Source organism: Balaenoptera acutorostrata, chromosome 1 (genome assembly GCF_949987535.1).
Source record: "Balaenoptera acutorostrata chromosome 1, mBalAcu1.1, whole genome shotgun sequence".
NCBI classification, from domain to species: domain Eukaryota; kingdom Metazoa; phylum Chordata; class Mammalia; order Artiodactyla; family Balaenopteridae; genus Balaenoptera; species Balaenoptera acutorostrata.
Genome location: NC_080064.1, coordinates 37433930 through 37453967, shown reverse-complemented (window position 1 = coordinate 37453967; position 20038 = coordinate 37433930). Strand labels below are relative to the sequence as shown.

General features: G+C 37.6%; 1 protein-coding gene across 1 annotated transcript in view; it reads left to right on the top strand.

Moving 5' to 3' along the window:
• Positions 1-20038, top strand: part of EIF2B3 (eukaryotic translation initiation factor 2B subunit gamma) — a 157849-nt gene that overhangs the window by 45278 nt on the left and 92533 nt on the right. Inside the window, exon 4 of the mRNA XM_007164563.3 lies at positions 11280-11439. Coding sequence (XP_007164625.1) covers positions 11280-11439 — 160 coding nt within the window. The remainder of the gene's footprint in view (positions 1-11279; positions 11440-20038) is intronic.

Here is a 20038-nt window from a genome sequence, read left to right as displayed (position 1 = left end):
GGAGTTCTGTAGCTGACTGCAACGAGGAGGAGTAGGTGATTTTGTCTGTTGTCATGTGCTTCATGTCATGAACTGGGGTAATGGAGTGAGAGAAGTGGCCTGGAAATGATAATGAGTAAGGAGTTTACTTACTCCATCTCTGGGGCCTTTGGTTGGAGGACAGTATGAAGGACAGAGAAAATGTCCTAAACAATTCCTTCGGTTCTTTTATAATCAAGAGTGATAGACTGTTAGGACCTAGAATTAGACATCTAATCTAATCTTTTACCCTCCACAAGAATCTATTCCCATGGAGGTTATGCTAGGCTGTGTTTGAAAACCTCCAATGGGTATTTCTCATGAGCTTCTAGACATTAGAAAGTTTTTTGTAATGTTGAACTCATCACTTCTCCTTTTTTGTTTTGTTTTGTTTTGTTTTTTTGGCCACACCATGCAGCATGTGGGATCTTAGTTCCCTGACCAGGGATCAAACCCGTGCCTCCTGTAGTGGAAGCACAGAGTCTTAACCACTGGACTGCCAGGGAAGTCCCTCATCAGTGCTCCTCTTAAATTTCTACTTTTTGATCATATTCTGTCCTTGAGCAATCAAAACACACGATCTTGCTCTTCCAGTGGCAGCCTTTCAGTTATTGGGTCCCCAAGTTCTTCTCTTCTCCTGTTTAAGGATTGCTAGTTCCCATAATTTGCAGACCCGTCAGCATCCCTGTAACTTTCTCTGACCTCTCTGATTTGTCAGTGTCTCTTTCAGAATGTGATGTTCAGAAATGTGGTCTGAACAGTGCAAGTCACAGTGGTATTATTTACATTCTATGATCTGGAGGTCATTATTATAAGAGATATATTAATTTTTTATTGAAGTATAATTAATAGACTTACAATATATTAGTTTCAGGTTGTACAACATAATGATTGATATTTTTATACATTACAAAATGATCACAGATTTATTAATTTCAATAAAAGCAAAGTCTTATAATCATACAGTACTTTACAGTTTTCAAGTATCATACATATTATTTTGAAATATAACCTATCTTATAGTTTTCCATTAAGTATGATTTAGTTTTAAATAGTAAGATGCCTGACCAAATTTAAATGTAACATGGGTATGTATAAAGAGGACATAGATTCGTTTAGCACCACTATTATTGTTAGGGTGTGTGTGTGTATTTTGGAAAGCAATGTGATGGCAAAGGGACAGATCACGTAGTGTTTCTGAGCCTATTTTTATGTCTATAAAATGAGTTTAACTATATTGATATTTTAGAATTACGTGAATTTAGAATTAAATGAAATAAAGTATATGTAAGAGCTTTGTAAATGGTAAAATGCTGTCCAATTTTAAGTTACTTGTCTTTGCCATCAACTTAGAGATAGCATAGCCTTAGAGAACCAGTTGAACTGACAGTAGCAGGTAGAGTGTAACTAGTTTCTGAACTGGAATCTTTATGGATTGGAATTCTAAAAGTATGTGGTTAGTCAGGCTGTTGCTAAAAAGGTGTTCAGAGACACATCCTTTAATGAATTAACTTGGATTGTTGCATTCTCTTTAACCAGAATGGTTACCTGATTCTGGATTTTTGTGCCTAACTGACTTAACTGAGAATTGCCTTACATGCCATATATGGATTATTACTTTTCAATTAATTCAAGTTTATTTACTTTAATTTATGTTTTAATTGAAATATAGTTGATATAAATAGTATATGTTACAGGTGTACAATACAGTGATTCACAATTTTTAAAGGTTATACTCTATTTATAGTTATTATAAAATATTTACTATATTCCCCATGTCGTGCAGAAAGAATTCAAGTTTAATTAAATGTGCTGAGCCTCAAAATTATACTTAACATGATTTAATCTTTCATCATGATTCCCAAAGTGAATTAGAAACTCAGGACTTTAGGGTCACCACCATCATTAATGCCACTGAACCCAGAGCATAGCTCTAGATAAAGAATTGAGAATAGCTTGACCCTTGTAATCATAAGTTTTATGCCATGAAGGACTTCAGAGTTGGTGCAGCCCTCTCATCTTATAGATGAGGAAACTGAGACCCAAAGAGGGAATGACTTATCAAAGTCACATGTGGAATTAATAGGAAAAATAAACATATCTAATCTTAGAAGTTACTTTTGGGGGGTGATTTTAGTTTCTTTTTTTTTTTTAACTAGTTAATTGTCTGTTTCTCATATTGTTATAAACTCCCCTCTTTCACAGCCCTCTGCTGATCTTCTTCCGAGCTTTCTGGTTTCTAAGTAAACTAGACACTATTTCTATGTCATATACTTCAGGATAAAATTAATATTCAAGTTACAGGCAGAAAATATGTAAGAGCATACTCTGTGGTCTGAAATGAGGCAATGATGCATTTATCATGTGGAGTATTTGTGTCTGACATGAAGAAAAAGAATGAAATTATTTAATATAAATTCAGAATAATAAATTATTTCAAAATGAAGGTTTGATTTGAGAGAACAAAAAGCATTTGTTTTTTTTGTTTTTTTTTTTATTTTTATAATTACTGTTTATTTATGTATTTTTTTATTTTTGGCTGTGTTGTGTCTTCGTTTCTGTGCGAGGGCTTTCTCTAGTTGTGGCAAGCGGGGGCCACTCTTCATCGCGGTGCGCGGGCCTCTCACTATCGCGGCCTCTCTTGTTGTGGAGCACAGGCTCCAGACACGCAGGCTCAGTAGTTGTGGCTCACGGGCCCAGTTGCTCCGCAGCATGTGGGATCTTCCCAGACCAGGGCTCGAACCCGTGTCCCCTGCGTTAGCAGGCAGACTCTCAACCACTGCGCCACCAGGGAAGCCCAGCATTTGTTATTTCTCTTTTAATATCAGTGCATTTGGAGATTAAAATTAAATTACAGATATCTAAATCCTGGAAGAGAAGTGACCAGCATTTTTATGTAGAACTCATTTAACAGAAATTAATACATTCTCAGTTAGTTTTTAGCTTCACACAGGAAAGATGAGTAGAATTCTTCTATTTGTTCTATACTGAAGAGGAAAACTTACTGTAGGAAGGTGAATGAACTAAAAATATTATGACTATAAGTATTGAACCTACATTTTAAAATTATAAGTGTAGCACATCACCCTCTAGCCATGCTGTCCAGGACAGCAGCATCTGATTTCTTTCCTTTCAAATATCTCTGTCTTTTCTTCTTTGGAGGCAGCAAGTTCGTTCCCTACCTCATTGCTTTAGGAAGCTGCCAGATTACCTCTGTGATCCCTGTCCTAACTCCGAACAGTCACAATATCTACAAAGGGTACTCAGCTCTGTCAGAAAGTCTGATGTTTCTAAACATCTAAAATTGGATTTTTTTGGACTTGCCTGGTGGCGCAGTGGTTAAGAATCCACTTGCCAATGCAGGGGATACAGGTTCGATCCCTGGTCCGGGAAGATGCCACATGCTGGGGAGCAACTAAGCCCATGCACCACAACTACTGAGCCTGTGCTCTAGAGCCCGCGAGCCACAACTACTGAAGCCTGCACACCTAGAGCCCATGCTCCGAAACAAGAGAAGCCACTGCAATAAGCCCGCGCACCACAACAAAGAGTAGCCCCCATTCGCCACAACTAGAGAAAGCCCACTCGCAGCAACGAGGACCCAACACAGCCAAAAATTAAAAAAAAAAAAAAAATGATTTTTTTTTGTTTATTTAAGCAAAAATGTATATTTGTTGAAATATAATTCACATATCATACAATTCACCCATTTGAATGTACAACACACTGGTTTTTAGTATATTCACAAATACGTGTAACCATCATCATACTCAATTTTAGAACATTTTCAACACCTCAAAAAGAAGCCCCAACCGTTTCACTATTGCTCTCCCCCCCCCCGCCACCCCGCACTCCTCGTTCACCTTAAACAACTACTAATCTACTTTCTGCCTCTGTAGATTTCCCTGTTCTGGACATTTCATATGATGGAATCATCCAGTATGTGGACTTTATATCTGGCTTCTTTCATTTAGCATGTTTTCAACGTTCATGCAAGTTACAACATCCACTGTTGGCCCCTCCATATCTGTGGGTTCTGCATCCACAGATTCAACCAACCATGGATCAAATATATTCAGAAAAAAATTCTGGAAAGTTCTAAAAGCAAAACTTGAATTTGCCAGAGTTCCTTGTATGTTTTAGATACTGATTTCTTGTTGATTTTTTTTTTATTGAAGTATAATTGCTTTACAATGTTGTGTTCGTTTCTGCTGTACAATGAAGTGAATCAGCTATATGTGTACCTATATCCCCTTCCTCTTGGACCTCCCTCCCACTCCCCCCATCCCACCCATCTAGGTTGTCACAGATCACTGAGCTGAGCTTCCTGTGCTTTATAGCATGTTCCACCTAGCTATCTATTTTACACATGGTATTGTATATATGTCAATCCTGATCTCCCAATTCATCACACCCTCCCCTTCCCCCTCTATGTCCACATGTCCGTTCTCTACATCTGTGTCTCTATTCCTGCCCTCCAAATAGGTTCATCTGTACCATTTTTCTAGAGTCCACATACATACGTTAATATACGATATTTGTTTTTCTCTTTCTGACTTACTTCCCTCTGTATGACAGACTCTAGGTCCATCCATGTCTCTACAAGTGACCCAATTTTGTTTCTTTTTATGGCTGAGTAATATTCCATTGTATATATGTACCACATCTTCTTTATCCATTCATCTGTCATTGGACATTTAGGTTGTTTCCATGTCCTGGCTGTTGTAAATAGTGCTGCAGTGAACACTGGGGTACATGTGTCCTTTTTTTTTTTTTTTAACATCTTTATTGGAGTATAATTGCTTTACAATGGCATGTTAGTTTCTGCTTTATAACAAAGTGAATCAGTTATACATATACATATGTTCCCATATCTCTTCCCTCTTGTGTCTCCCTCCCTCCCACCCTCCCTATCCCACCCCTCTAGGTGGTCACAAAGCACAGAGCTGATCTCCCTGTGCTATGCGGTTGCTTCCCACTAGCTATCTATTTTACGTTTGGTAGTCTATATATGTCCATGCCACTCTCTCACTTTGTCACAGCTTACCCTTCCCCCTCCTATCCTCAATCCATTCTCTAGTAGGTCTGTGTCTTTATTCCCGTCTTGCCACTAGGTTCTTCATGACCTTTTTTTTTTCCCCTTAGATTCCATATATATGTGTTAGCACACTGTATTTGTTTTTCTCTTTCTGACTTACTTCAGTCTGTATGACAGTCTCTAGGTCCATCCACCTCACTACAAATACCTCCATTTCGTTTCTTTTTATGGCTGAGTAATATTCCATTGTATATATGTGCCACATCTTCTTTATCCATTCATCCAATGATGGACACTTAGGTTGCTTCCATGTCCTGGCTATTGTAAATAGAGCTGCAATGAACATTTTGGTACATGACTCTTTTTGAATTATGGTTTTCTCAGGGTATATGCCCAGTAGTGGGATTGCTGGGTCGTATGGTAGTTCTATTTTTAGTTTTTTAAGGAACCTCCATACTGTTCTCCATAGTGGCTGTATCAATTTACATTCCCACCAACAGTGCAAGAGGGTTCCCTTTTCTCCACAGCCTCTCCAGCATTTGTTGTTTGTAGATTTTCTGATGATGGCCATTCTGACCAGCATGAGGTGATACCTCATTGTAGTTCTGATTTGCATTTCTCTAATAATTATTGATGTTGAGCCCCTTTTCATGTGCCTCTTGGCCATCTGTATGTCTTCTTTGGTGAAATGTCTATTTAGGTCTTCCGCCCATTTTTTAATTGGGTTGTTTGTTTTTTTGACATTGAGCTCCATGAGCTGTTTGTATATTTTGGAGATTAATCCTTTGTCTGTAGCTTCGTTTTGCAAATATATTCTCCCATTCTGAGGGTTGTCTTTTCGTCTTGTTTATGGTTTCTTTTGCTGTGCAATAGCTTTTAAGTTTAATTAGGTCCCATTTGTTTATTTTTGTTTTTATTTTGATTACTCTAGGAGGTGGGTCAAAAAGATCTTGCTGTGGTTTATGTCACAGAGTGTTTTTCCTATGTTTTCCTCTAAGAGGTTTATAGTGTCTGGTCTTACATTTAGGTCTTCAATCTTTGAGTCAATTTAGATAAGGACAAGGAGGTAACAGGAAGTGTGCCAACATTTACTGATGCTTTTGTTTGCCCATACCAGGTTGAACTCTGGGGATACAAAGGTAAAAGAGGTCCTTATGAAGCTCAAAGTCTAGATGGGAAAAAAATTGTAATCCAGTTTAGTGATTTAAGGTCAGTAATGGATCAGAAAAGACTTCATCTCTAGATGAGATAATATATTGGCTCTTCCCTTTCCGATAACTGTGACAAGACCAGAATCTTGATGGATGAATGTGTGGTGTCGTGGAAAGAGAGACTAGGGAACGCATTCTTGGCAGTTTACTCTAGCAAATTAACATTAACTATGTGGAGGGAGGATTGTGAGAAAGAAGGCTGAATTAGGTAGGTGGAGTCATATTTTGAAGACCCTTAATGTCATGCTAAGCGATTTGAACTCAATCCTGTGCAGTAATGATCTCCAAAATGGAGTGTTCTCAAAGCAAGAGGGTGTGCAAGATGGAGTTCCAGAGGTAAATATTAGAATATCTATAAATAAATAAATAAATTAGAATATCTAGTTCTTTTTAATTTTATCTCTTAAATCTATTTTTATATATGTTATAGAAAGAGCATATTATATCATTTATAGTGGTTTGTGTGTTTTGGTTTTTTTTTATTTTTTTGGCTGCGTTGGGTCTTCATTGCTGCGTGCGGGCTTTCTCTAGTTGCAGTGAGTGGGGGCTACTCTTTGTTGCGGTGCGTGGGCTTCTCATTGTGGTGGCTTCTCTTGTTGTGGAGCACAGGTTCTAGGCACGCGGGCTTCAGTAGTTGCAGCACATGGGCTCAGTAGTTGTGGCTCACGGGCTCCAGAGCACAGGCTCAGTAGTTGCGGCACATGGGCTTAGTTGCTCCGTGGCATGTGGGATCTTCCCGGACCAGGGCTCGAACCCGTGTCCCTGCATTGGCAGACGGATTCTTATCCACTGTGCCACCAGGGAAGTCCTGATTTGTGTGTTTCAAATAAATTTTTTAAGTGGGAATAAGTGGATAAGTGTTTATCTTTTTTTTTTGGTTTGGAGAACACTATTTTAGGGTGTCTTTAAGCAGAAAAATTAAATAAGCAGTGGAAATTGGAGTGTGGCTTAGAATATGGGAAAACTGCTGTGAGAGAGACCAGTTAAGAGACTGGAAAAGGGCTTCCCTGGTGGCACAGTAGTTAAGAATCCACCTGCCAATTCAGGGGACACGGGTTCGAGCCCTGGTCCGGGAAGATCCCACATGCCGCAGAGCAACTAAGCCCGTGTGCCACAGCTACTGAGCCTGCGCTCTAGAGCCCGCAAGCCACAACTACTGAACCCGTGTACCACAACTACTGAAGCCCGCGTGCCTAGAGCCCGTGCTCCGCAACAAGAGAAGCCACCACAATGAGAAGCCTGCGCACCTCAACAAAGAGTAGCCCCCGCTTGCCGCAGCTAGAGGCAGCCCGCACGCAGCAACGAAGACCCAACACAGCCAAAAATAAATAAATAAAATAAATAAAATTTTTTTAAAAGTTAAGGAAAAAAAAAGACTGGAAAAATATTTTGAGGCCTGAACTAAGACAGTGCAGTGGAAATAAAAGAGGAGGACTTGGGACCAGTGAGATGTGAGGAAGGGGTACTGGGTAGGAAAGAGAAGACTTCAGCCCTAGGCTATGGCCCGCTTTCTGTCTTCAGATGCTGGATGGTGGTGACACTATAAGCTAAGGAGCAGAGGAAGGATATTTAGTTCTAAGCCTAAGGATTATCACATTTCTTATTTACATACTAAGTTGGTCATTCCTTCCTGCACCTGCTGGTCAAACCCTAGTAAAAACAAAGTGGCAGTTGGCCCTTTGCTGAACACTTTGGGGACTGCAGACTGGGAATCTTTTCCAAGTATTTCAACCAAAATTGAGCATAGTGAGGTCTCCATTGTAGTTAGGCATCAGTAATTATTAAAGCACCAAACTACTCTTGGGGATTGGATTGGGATTGGGCCACATAGGTAATGTAAATTGTGACCACTCACAGTCACACCAAGTAGCTGAATTCATTAGTTCCGTATGGGCAGGGGTGGAGTGTAGGGTGGTGATTTGGATCATAGCCATTGTTTGTGGAAGTGCTGAGTGGGTAAAAGCATCGTAGTTACCTTGCCCTGACAGTTTTTTTCCAGGGGAGTAAGTGTGTTTTTCTTTCTCCTTTCTGTAGGAAATTGTTTGCCAGATGATGTTATTTATAACAATCTGTCATGGAACAGCTTCCAGGAAAAGAAAAGAGGCTAGTCCCCATGGTTCTCCCCACCTCCTACCCCACCATTACCACCACACACGCATACATCCGGTTTTGTTTTTTTCTTCTAGTTTTACTCAATGGTTTTGGCTTGATAGAAAATGTTCTTATAATGACAGATTTCTGGACTTTGCCATGGCTTGGTAATTGGGTTTTCTAAGCTTTATTTGTCTGCTTTAGCCAAGACTAATTGGCAGCAGTTTGAGTTTTGAATTCCTGGGTATCTTGAATACTAAAGTGCTATCTTCTACTTTCCCTTGAAGACCTTGTATGTTTCTACTTGGTGAAAAATGCACACATTTGCTGTCCTTTAGAGCTGTGCTTTTTGCCCTTGACATTGCCCTGGTTCCTCTAGAGGAGCAGGCTTGGGATAAAGCTCACTGAGGACTGTTAGAATAGTGAATAGGGAGGTCTGTGGAGATGCCAGTTGGTCTCTGCAGAAGATGAAGCATACTGTGGTGTTAGAAAAGAACTGGTTGCCCAAAACACAAGGCAGCTGAGGGTTGGTGTGTCCCAGGAACTTTCAAGTTAAGATATACAGTTGCTTCACAGTCCAAACAGTCTGTGTTTATTCATGGTTTGTGGTCACACATGATCAGAAATACTTCTGGCTCTTAACAGTTTTTCCACTTTCTTTCTCTGGGCTCCAATTAGTAGAAGAACATTTGCATTTCTAGAATGGGCTTTGCATTTTTAGAATAAAAATAAAAACAATAGTCATTTATTTTCTTCCTGTTACAACTTTTATTAAAATGTAAAGAAAAATAGATAGCATTACAAAGATGTAAGGATGATTTCATTTTCCTTTTAGACTTTAGTTTCTTCTTCCAGGATTTCTAGCTTTGGAAACAAAGTACAGTTTGTCAGCAGAGACTTCCTTTGGAAGTGGAGTTGCAGAGAAGACAGGAATGTGTTTGGTCTCAGTGAGAGTGGTCCATTCTCTGGGAGCAGAGGCAGGAAGAGGGCCTGATGGAATAGCACCTCCATCTGTATCCCAGGCCCTGCCCTTTCAGACTGAAGCCTTTCTTTTCACGCTGAGAACAGATGGCAACCAGACATCGGGGGAGGGCTCTGTTCCTTGTGCTCCTTGGGGATTTTGCATTCCGCTTAGCAAAAAGTCATCTAAAAGCAAAGAGATAAATGAGGCTGCAGACTGTTCACAATTATGCAGGACTTGTTTGACATTCACTATGCTGACAGATTAATTTTTTGCAGATATTGAATGATAACAGCATTTATTTTCCAAGACAACATTGTCACCACTTCAGAGGCATCTGCATTGGGGTTGTTTTCTTCACTCTGGAGTACACTTAATAATTAAATTTATTGTGGAACAGTCAGCTTTCAGAAATCAGTCATCTCATTAAAGAAACTTAGAAAAATAGAAAGGATTTTTTTCTTCAACAAACTGTCATTTTCATTATAAAGAAATGGGGCAACTTCTGTACTGCTGTAAGTGACATGTCTTTAGTAAATGGTCCATACTTCCTTTCTAAGCATTGTTAACAAGAAGTAGGATTCTGCAAGCTATTTCTTCCTTAGCTTGCATGTATGTGGGCTGATCTGTTAACGTTTGACAGTTCCTGGATGGTGAGCTGCAGACTTAAGGAATTTTTTTTTCCTAAGAAGAAGATGTTTATAGGAACTTTTTTTTTTTTTAGCTCAGTTAAGATCCAGAAAGAATTAAGAGAGCCTTAAGTAGAAGAGCAGAAAAAAAATCCAAATTTGAACTTCTTAAACTTAAGAGGCCTTCAAAAGGAATTGTTTAAACTACAAATAATGAGTTATATGTAGAAAAAGAAATGACGGTTCTGGTACAGATTCTGTATTCGGAATAAGAAATTGCAGGCAGTAAGATAAGGCATTCTGATGGTTGAGTCACTTCCTGAGCAAGTATGATTCTTTGCTTTCCTAGAATGTAAGTTGAAATTATCTATATTTTCCCCCAAAGCAGGAATCTTGATTTTAAATTAAAATCTTAGAAAAGTTGGAGCCACTTACAGAAATTTCCATGTAGATATTTACTTTATTCTTAAATCTGGAATAATTTACTCCAATGTTTTTCAGACTTTTTAAAATAGCAGAACCTGTACTGTTATGAGGATTAAATGAGTGCTTTTATACATACCTGAGGTTGTATTATAATTGTTTATTAGCTAGACTGATTTCCCAAAGAAGGGCACATTATAGTATATTCATGTGTTATTTATTTCCTAGTATTGTACAAAAGTGACTTTAAGTTTTTTTAAATTAATTTTTATGGGAGTATAGTTGCATTACAATGTTGTGTTAGTTTCTACTGTACAGTAAAATGAATCAGCTATACATATACATATATCCCCTCTTTTTTGGATTTCCTTCCCATTTAGGTCACCACATTGCATTAAGTAGAGTTCCCTGTGCTATACAGTATGTTCTCATTAGTTATCTATTTTATACATAGTATCAATAATGTATATGTATCAATCCTAATCTTCCAATCAAAGTGACTGCTTTAAAATAAAGTATTTCATAACCATATTGAATCATCAAACTTTGCCAAAGTGCTTTTTGAACTGTAAAGGGATGATAAATTTAAGATCATTAACTCCGTAGTCACAGAAATAGACAATGTGGTGGTTTTCGTACTCTGTTCCTTAGAGCCCAGGATTCCAGAGGTGCCTCAGGGACAGCAGCAGTAGGGCGTACACAAAGGGGAGGTAGGAATTCCAGACCCTCCTCCAACACAGCTCAATTAGAACGACCCCATTTATTTTACCTGTGCTACTGCTATAAAAAAAGTTTGAGGGCAAGTGTGCCGTTTGTGTTCTTCGAAGACATTGTAAGTTTATCCTGTGATGATTTGGGTGATCCATTGTCCTTTGTGATATTGACTTTTCCCCTTCTCCATTTGACAGACAGATATACTGGTCCTGAGCTGTGATCTGATAACAGATGTTGCCTTACATGAGGTAGTGGACCTGTTCAGAGCTCATGATGCATCGCTTGCCATGTTAATGAGAAAAGGTCAGGATGGCTTAGAACCAGTTCCAGGTCAAAAGGGGAAAAAAAAAGCAGGTAAGGAGACTAGAGTTTGATTTATTTGTTTGTTGGGTTCTTATAATTATTATTATCATTCATGCTTTCACTTAAGAAACATTTATTGAGAACTGACTCTACTGTGCTAGAGGTTGATGACATAAAGTCAAATAAGACACAGTCCCTGATTTGAAGAGGCTTATAACTATTGATTAGATTCTGTACCATCCAAGAGGCTTTTGTCTGCAGAGAGGAGCACTCAGAACTGTTTGCATTGTGTTTAAAACTCAAATAATTGAATACATATACTAAGAAACCAAAAAATGTAATTTAAAATCAATGTTTAAAAAATACTTAATATTTGATTACAAATTAAATTAGATATCTTTAAGCAATTTACAAATTTAGTTTGGTTGATTCTTCTGAATACACCAATCACCCTGAATAGCCAATAAACAAAATAGTCGTTAACCATGCTTTGTCTTCTTAGGATTACAACATACTTATCTTGATATTTCCTAGGATTCTAGTAGTGGGTTTTTTTTTTTTTTAATCTTCAGAGAGTTATAGTAATCTTACCAGACCAAAAAGAAAAGGAATAATACTCTAGTCCAGCCAGGGTTATAGAATTTGGGTTATTGACTTGTTATTGATTTTTAGTTAAGGCATAGTTCATGATTGCTTTTCCCAGAGTATTTCAAACCTGAGTCACTGATTCTATGACTGGGCTACTTTTAATAACTGAACTTATGGGACTTCCCTGGTGGCACAGTGGTTAAGACTCTGCGCTCCCAATGCAGGGGGCCCAGGTTCGATCCCTGGTCAGGGAACTAGATCCCACATGCATGCCACAACTAAAGAGCCCACATGCCACAACTAAGGAGCCAGCGAGCAGCAACTAAGGACTCTACATGCTGCAACTAAGACCCAGTGCAACCAAATAAATAAATATTAAAAAAAAAAAAAAAACTGAACTTATGACCAAAAAGCTTTGTTAGATCATACTTTTTTTTTTTTAAAGTTTATTTTCTGCTCATATAACAGTCTAATAGCAATCTATAGCTTTAATAGCAAGGCTAGTTTTTTTATTTATTTATTTTTAAAGACAACTTTTTTTTTTAAATTTATTTATTTTTATTTATTTATGGCTGTGTTGGGTCTTCGTTGCTGTGCGAGGGCTTTCTCTAGTTGTGGCAAGTGGGGGCCACTCTTCATCACGGTGCGCGGGCCTCTCACTATCGCGGCCTCTCTTGTTGTGGAGCACAGGCTCCAGACGCGCAGGCTCAGTAATTGTGGCTCACGGGCCCAGTTGCTCCGCGGCATGTGGGATCCTCCCAGACCAGGGCTCGAACCCGTGTCCCCTGCATTGGCAGGCAGATTCTCAACCACTGCGCCACCAGGGAAGCCCCATACTTTTTATATAGGTTTTAGTTTTTCCTGGAATGATGTGTTTTTTCCCTGGAGTTTTTCCCTGGAATGATGTGTTCTTTAGGTTTTTCTTAGTCAGAATTATGTAACCCATTGTCCTGTCATTATATATTGACGCAGTCTGTTGCAATTATTAGAAGCTATGTATGGCTTATTAGTATCTGACTATTATTAATAGAGCCACCTAGAATGTTCATTCCTAGGATTTGAGTAATGTAATTTGTACTTTTAGTTCTCTTCTTCAGGGCATTTGGTTAACTTGTAATTTTGGATTATAGCGTTGAAACTTCTTTCTAGTTGCTTTTTGTGTTAAAGCAATCACTGGTGCAGATCAATTGTTGAATCCTCTTTCTACCTTGTTATTATGTATGCTTCTCATGTGGATCAGTCCTTTTGTTCTTGACACAGTTTCTACTTTTGTGAGGTCTGGTTTGCTTACTCACAATTTCCTGTATTCAGCCTTTTCTACCTATACAGATACAAACAACTGTGTATCCAGACTTTATAAACATATGTATATTTTACAATTATTAATGTTTTCTTTTTTTCACACTCCTCTACTTATAACAATTTTAAAAAATCAAATACCCTATTATAGTTACTCTTCTTGGTATTACAACTTTTTAGTATATTACATATTAGCCTTTATCTCTTAAGTATCATTATAAATGTGTAGCTTTTCACAATTTTATTTTAAATTAACTGTAACTATTATCTATCTATTCATTTTAAAATGTTTTGATGCTTAAGTTGTCACAACGTGGTTAGTGGAAGTTCCTTTATGTTGGCTCTTCTATTCTCTTTGAAAAGGTATGATGTATACTGGTAACTTGCTGTATGGTTATAGTGTGAGTATGGAGGGCAGGGAAGCAGGAAATGGTACTGGAGAGAATACAGGGATTAGACTAAAGAGTTTGAACTTTATCCCCAAAACAGTGGGGAGTTGTTTGAGGAATTTTAAACAAGAGAATGTCATAATCAGATTTGCGTTATAGAAAGATTTTTCATTCTTAACATGAAATTTTGAACTCCTCAATATCTATATTTTGTTATGTTTGACGGCTAAGTTTCACCTAAATGACTGAGTTTTAAATTCTTATCATGGAATGCTATGCATTTCAGTGATAAGCATTTTTTTAAAAGAATCCTAAATTTCTCATTGTGTATTTGGCCTGCCTCTTGGCTGCTCTTATGTGCCAGAACAGCCTGTAGTCCTCTTGTTCTCAGGTGTTGTTCAATAGTCTAGATCCCTTAGGTCCAAGTTTCCCAAATTGTGTTCTTACTGGCTTATTGGAGAATGCCTAATGGCTAGATGTTTCAGGAGCCATCGTTCTCCCTGTTGCCACTTCCTTCTCAGATTTGTAGGAGCTGTAGATACTGAGGAGGGGAGGATCAAACTTATGTTTGGATTTTTTGGACTGTTTTTTTTTTCCTGCTACAAGCCTTTACACATGATGTTCTCTACCAGAAATGCTCTCCCCTTACCCACAACACATGCACTCTAAATCCAGCTTAGCCTTCAAGTTATTTGCTGAGAGAGGTCTTCCTTGACTCTCTAATATGAAATTATAGCCCCTTGTTTGCCTACGTATGGCAGCCCTACTCTCTTACTTACTCTCTGGACTATAAGCTCCGTGAGAATATGGGTCATGTCCAGTTTGTTCACTTTATCCCCAGCGTCTGGCTCAGTTATGGCCGGTGGTGACCAGTCAGTAGATGTTACTGAATGGGTTGAAGGGCCTGTCTATAAAGGTAACTCTTATTGCCCCCGAGGTAAGAGAAAGTAAATTCAAGCCCTAGATGTTTAAATCCTAAAAATTTGAGTCTGAGCTGTAGTTAGATTCATGAGTGGGTATTATAAGAGCCCGAGTTTCAGCAATATAGGTTTAGCACACTGACACTACATTGCCTATTAATTTTTTTTTCTTTTCATTTCTTTTTTTTTTTTTGCCACACCACGCAGCTTGTGGGATCTTAGTTCCCCAACAAGGGGTTGAACCCGTGCCCCCTGCAATGCAAGCATGTAGTCCTAAACACTGGACAGGGAATTCCCGTTGCCTATTAATTCGCGTTTAGAAATGTTTTCAAGATTTTTAAATTAAACAGCTACTGCTGTAGCATGGTTGTTAAAAGCACACGTTCTGGAGTTCAGACTGGGTGGGCTTCAACGCTCAAAAACTGTGTGGTCTTGGACAAATTGTCTAACTGACTTGAACTTCATTTTCTTTAGCTGTAAAATGAGACAATCCTTTGGGGATTTTTGTGTGAGAATTAAATGAGATGTTTGTAAAGCATGTGATCTGCTACTTGAAACACTGTAGTTGGCCCTTCATATCCAGGTTTCGCAATATGGATTCAACCAACCAGTTGTGTAAAGATAATTAATTTCCACTTACCATCCCTTGCTTGTTAGAAAATCCAAGATTTCCTTCTTTCTCAATTTCAGTGAGAACATAGTATGTTTATTTTGCTTAATTACAGATAACATGTTTACTAAGGGGCTTTTTTTTCTGGACATTCCTGTGTGCAAATGTTTAATGCTACTATGATTTTATGACACAAATTATTGACTATTATCTCTATAGTTCCACAGTGTCTCTTGGGATATATGAAATGGAAAAAGTTCTAGGCAATTGTTTTTTAACGTATCCAGTTCACTGTAGTATTTCTCAAACTCCTTCCTAGTTCTCAGACTTATATACAGCTTTGGTTCAGACTAGAATCAGTATATATCAAAGTGCTTCAGAATCTCACAAGTGAAAGCTGTCACTTGGTTGTCACCTCTCAGTCAGCTTAGCTCTCTCTGTATTAACAAATGCTGGCAGGCAGTTCTGAGCCTATATTTCTTTTGCTTCAGCTTCCTTGATTTTTCTCAAAGCTCTACTGCAAAAAAAAAAAAAAAGCAAAAACCTATTCCTGCTTAGGCTTCTACTTATCTTTTTTCTCTTCTCAATCCTATTCTCACTGCCCCCTCCCCCTTTTTTTTCCTAATTATATCCAACAGAAGTGACTTGAAATCCCTGCATACTCAAAACTGAAATTCTTGTGATTGAGGAAACACTATACAGAAATAAGTTCAAATATGCTAGAAATTGTGTGTCACAATGTGACAAGTACAATAATAGGAGCATGTACAAAATACAGGGAACAGTTTAATGCCTTAGTTACAGGGAAATATGTTTTAAAGACATGATATTTGAAAAGAAGGAGTTGAGCAATTTACTTAGGTACAGATTGGGTAGTTGGTATGAAATCAGATCCCTGACTAACAAATGCATTAAATTTTGATGTAGTCATTGAATTTAGGACATACTGTGTATAAAATCTATGCTAAGTCCTATATAAGATACATAAATAATCAAGATTTGCTCATAAGGTAAAATCCAATGAATGGGGCTAGGTAGTTTTGTTATTTACCAACTTTTATATCCATCTGTGGCCTAATAGCACTTTGTGGATAGTTGTTCAATATCACATCAGTGGTAAGTGATAGAATCAGAACTTGAACCTGTGCCTTATAACTCCATAGCCTGGGCTTTCTACTTCTTTTTTTTTTAATTTAGTTTTAATTTCTATCAATGTTTTATATGCCCATAATTTTAAAAGTGATGTAATTCTCCAAGGTATATTATAATAAATAGCAACCCCCATCTTGTCTCTCCTCACCTCACTCAGAGACAGCCACTTTCAACATTTTTAGCTAATTTTTTTTCACATTTAACCCCACCTCTCAAATAACATGCTTTTGTTTGTTATGTCTTGATATTTTTAGTTTTAGGAATTATCTATTTACTTCCTACTATGAAAGTTAAAGATTTAGTTCTATTTTACCACACCTTCTGCCCCCACCACACGTATGCAAACTTCCAGTCTCCTCAGCTTCCTAATATAGTTACTTATATTGTAGTGTTGATTAACTGAATATTTGATGTTTACATTATTTTGAATGTATAAATGGTTTTCACAGCTGAACCTGTAGTATGTTGTTACTTTTCTCTTTCTTCCTTTTATTTTCCTAAAAATTAATTGTCTCATTTTTTCATTTGCTTCGTTTTCTATGTATTTATTACTAATTCAGCCTTAACCCCAGTTGTGTGAATTTCCTCTCATTACTTTCCAACACACTGTTTCCCTCAATTTCAAATTCTTAAAGATCTCTCTCCTAGATTCTGGACTAGCTGCTCTGCTGTGTAACTGTCATTTTAGGTTCACTCTTCACTCTCATATCTTGAACCTCATATTTTCCTCTTTCTTAGTTTATATCCACTTTTTTTGCGGGGGGCGGCTGGGTATAAACTTCCCTTGGAAATCCTGTCCCCTCAAAATTTTGAAGGTATTATTTCACTATCTTTTAGCTTTTCTATTAAGTCCAACACCATTGTGATTCTTGATTCTTTTTGTATGAGACCATTTTTTTTCCTTTCTAGAAGCTTATAGGATCTTATTGTTTCTAAACTTCTAAAATTTCACATTGCTATGCCTTAGTATAGTTTAATGTCATCCCCTGTGTTGGATGCTAATAAGCCTTTCAATCTGAAAATTCAAGTCCTCAGTTCTAAAAATTTTTTCTCAGATTAATTACCTTTAAAAAAAATTAAATGAACTTTTATTAATACGTTTCATGTTCTCTTAGACTGTAATTCTCTATTTTGTTTGCCTGTTTTATTTTCAGTGAGGTATAGTTGGTTTACAATATTATATAAGTTTCAAGTATACAACATGGTGATTCACAATTTTTAAAGATTATACTCCATTTATAGTTATTTTAAAATATTGGCTATATTCCATGTGCTGTACAATATATCCTTTTAGCTTACTTATTTTATACATAGTTCTTCGTACTTCTTAATCCCCTACCCCTATCTTGCCCCTCCACCTTCCCTCTCCCCACTGGTAACCACTAGTTTGTTGTCTATATCTGTTAGTCTATTTCTTTTTTGTTTTATTTTTTAAATTCCACATGTAAGTGGTAACATACAGTGTTTGTCTTTCTCATCTGACTTATTTCACTAAGTAAGCATAATACCTTACAGGTCCCTCCATGTTGTTACAAATGGCAAAATTTTCATTCTTTTTTTGTGGCTGATTAGTATTCCATTGTGTATGTGTGTATATATATATATATATATATATATATATATATATATATATATATATACACACTCTACATCTTCTTTATCTAATCATTTGATGGACACTTAGGTTGCTTCCATATCTTAGCTATTATAAATAATACTGCTATGAGCATTGGGGTGCATGTATCTTTTCAGAAATGCAAATCAAAACCACAATGAGATGTTACCTCACATCTCTCAGAATGGCTGTCATCACAAATAACAAGCGTTGGCAAGGCTGTGAAGAAAGGGGAAACTTTGTACACTGTTGGAAGGAATGTAAACTGGTGCAGCCACTGTGGAAAACAGCATGGAGGTTCCTCAGAAAGCTAAAAATAGAACTACCATATGATTCAGCAGTTCCACTCCTGGGTATATATCCAAAGAAAATGAAAATACTAATCTTTTTTTTTTTTAACCCACCACTCAACTCAAACTTTAAAACGTCTACCAATGTGATCTTACCCGCTCCCAACTCACTATTGTCCCCATCTAAGGTAATTATCAACACCTTACTGAATCTTGTTTATCTTTTTTTTTTTGGCTTTCCTTTATCTGAGCTTTATGTATTCTAAAAATATATATTGATATATATGTATTTTTAAAAATTTATTTATTTATTTTTGGCTGCGTTGGGTCCTTGTTGCTGTGTGCAGGCTTTCTCTAGTTGGCGGCGAGCAGGGGCTACTCTTCGTTGTGGTGCACGGACCTCTCATTGCAGTGGTTTCTCTTGTTGCGGAGCACGAGCTCTAGGCACGCGGGCTTTAGTATTTGTGGCACGCCAGCTCAGTAGTTGTGGCTCACGGGCTCTAGAGCACAGGCTCAGTAGTTGTGGCGCATGGGCTTAGTTGCTCTGTGGCATGTGGGACCTTCCCGGACCAGGGATTGAACTCGTGTCCCCTGCATTGGCAGGCGGATTCTTAACCACTGTGCCACCAGGGAAGTCCTGATATATTTTTTAGTTGCTTCTAATTTTATTTAAAAAGATAGCATGATGGATGTAATCTACTGGGACTTACTTTTTCCAATATTATATTACTGAGGTTCATCCTTATTGTTATGGGCAGCTACAGTTTCTTCATTTTGAGTGCTATACAAAATTGCACTGTATAAATACACTACAGTTCATTTATTCAGTTTTCAAGCAGTGGGGGTTTAGATTGATTCCAAATTTTTGCTGTTGTCACCAGTGCTGTTATGAACATTTATGTACATATTGTTTAATGGGCACATGTAAGAGTTTCTTAATAGAATTGCTGGGTCATAGAATATATGAATGTTCAATTTGTGGGGTATTGGTAAACAGTTTTACTCTTTTCCAAAGTGGTTATATCAGTTTCCCCAACTACCAGAGAGTTAAAAGAATTCATTGCTCCATCTACTCTCCAGCACTCGGCGTTGTCAGATTCTTTGCGTCAGTTGAGCAGAAGTAAAATGGTATCTTACCTCATTGTGATCTTTGTGTACATTCCCTTGGTCTCTCAAGGTTGAATATTTGTTCACTGGTCATATTTATTTTCTCTTCTGTGAAATGCCTGTTTATATATTTTACCTAGTTTTCAATGAGTTATTTGCACTTTTCTTACTGATTTGTATTCTTACCACTCGTTTGTCAGTTGGATATACTGCAAATATAGTTTCCCAAAAGAAAATGGGAAAACTTTTCTCACTTTCTTTAAAACGTCTTATGAACAAAAATTCTTAACTTTAATATAATCAAATTTACCAAAATTTTAAAAGCATCTTTTGTGTCTTGAACTCCCTACTGCAAGTTCTGAACAATGTTAACTTACATTTTCTTTTTTCTTTATTTTTAATTATTTATTTATTTATTTATTTTTGGCTGCATTGGGTCTTTGTTGTGGTGCACGGGCTTCTCATTGCGGTGGCTTCTCTTGTTGCAGAGCATGGGCTCTAGGTGCGCAGGCTTCAGTAGTTGTGGCACGTGGGTTCAGTAATTGTGGCTTGCGGGGTCTAGAGCGCAGGCCTCCATAGTTGTGGCACATGGGCTTAGTTGCTCCGCAGCATGTGGGATCTTCCCGGACCAGGGCTCAAACCCATGTCCCGTGCATTGGCAGGTAGATTCTTAACCACTG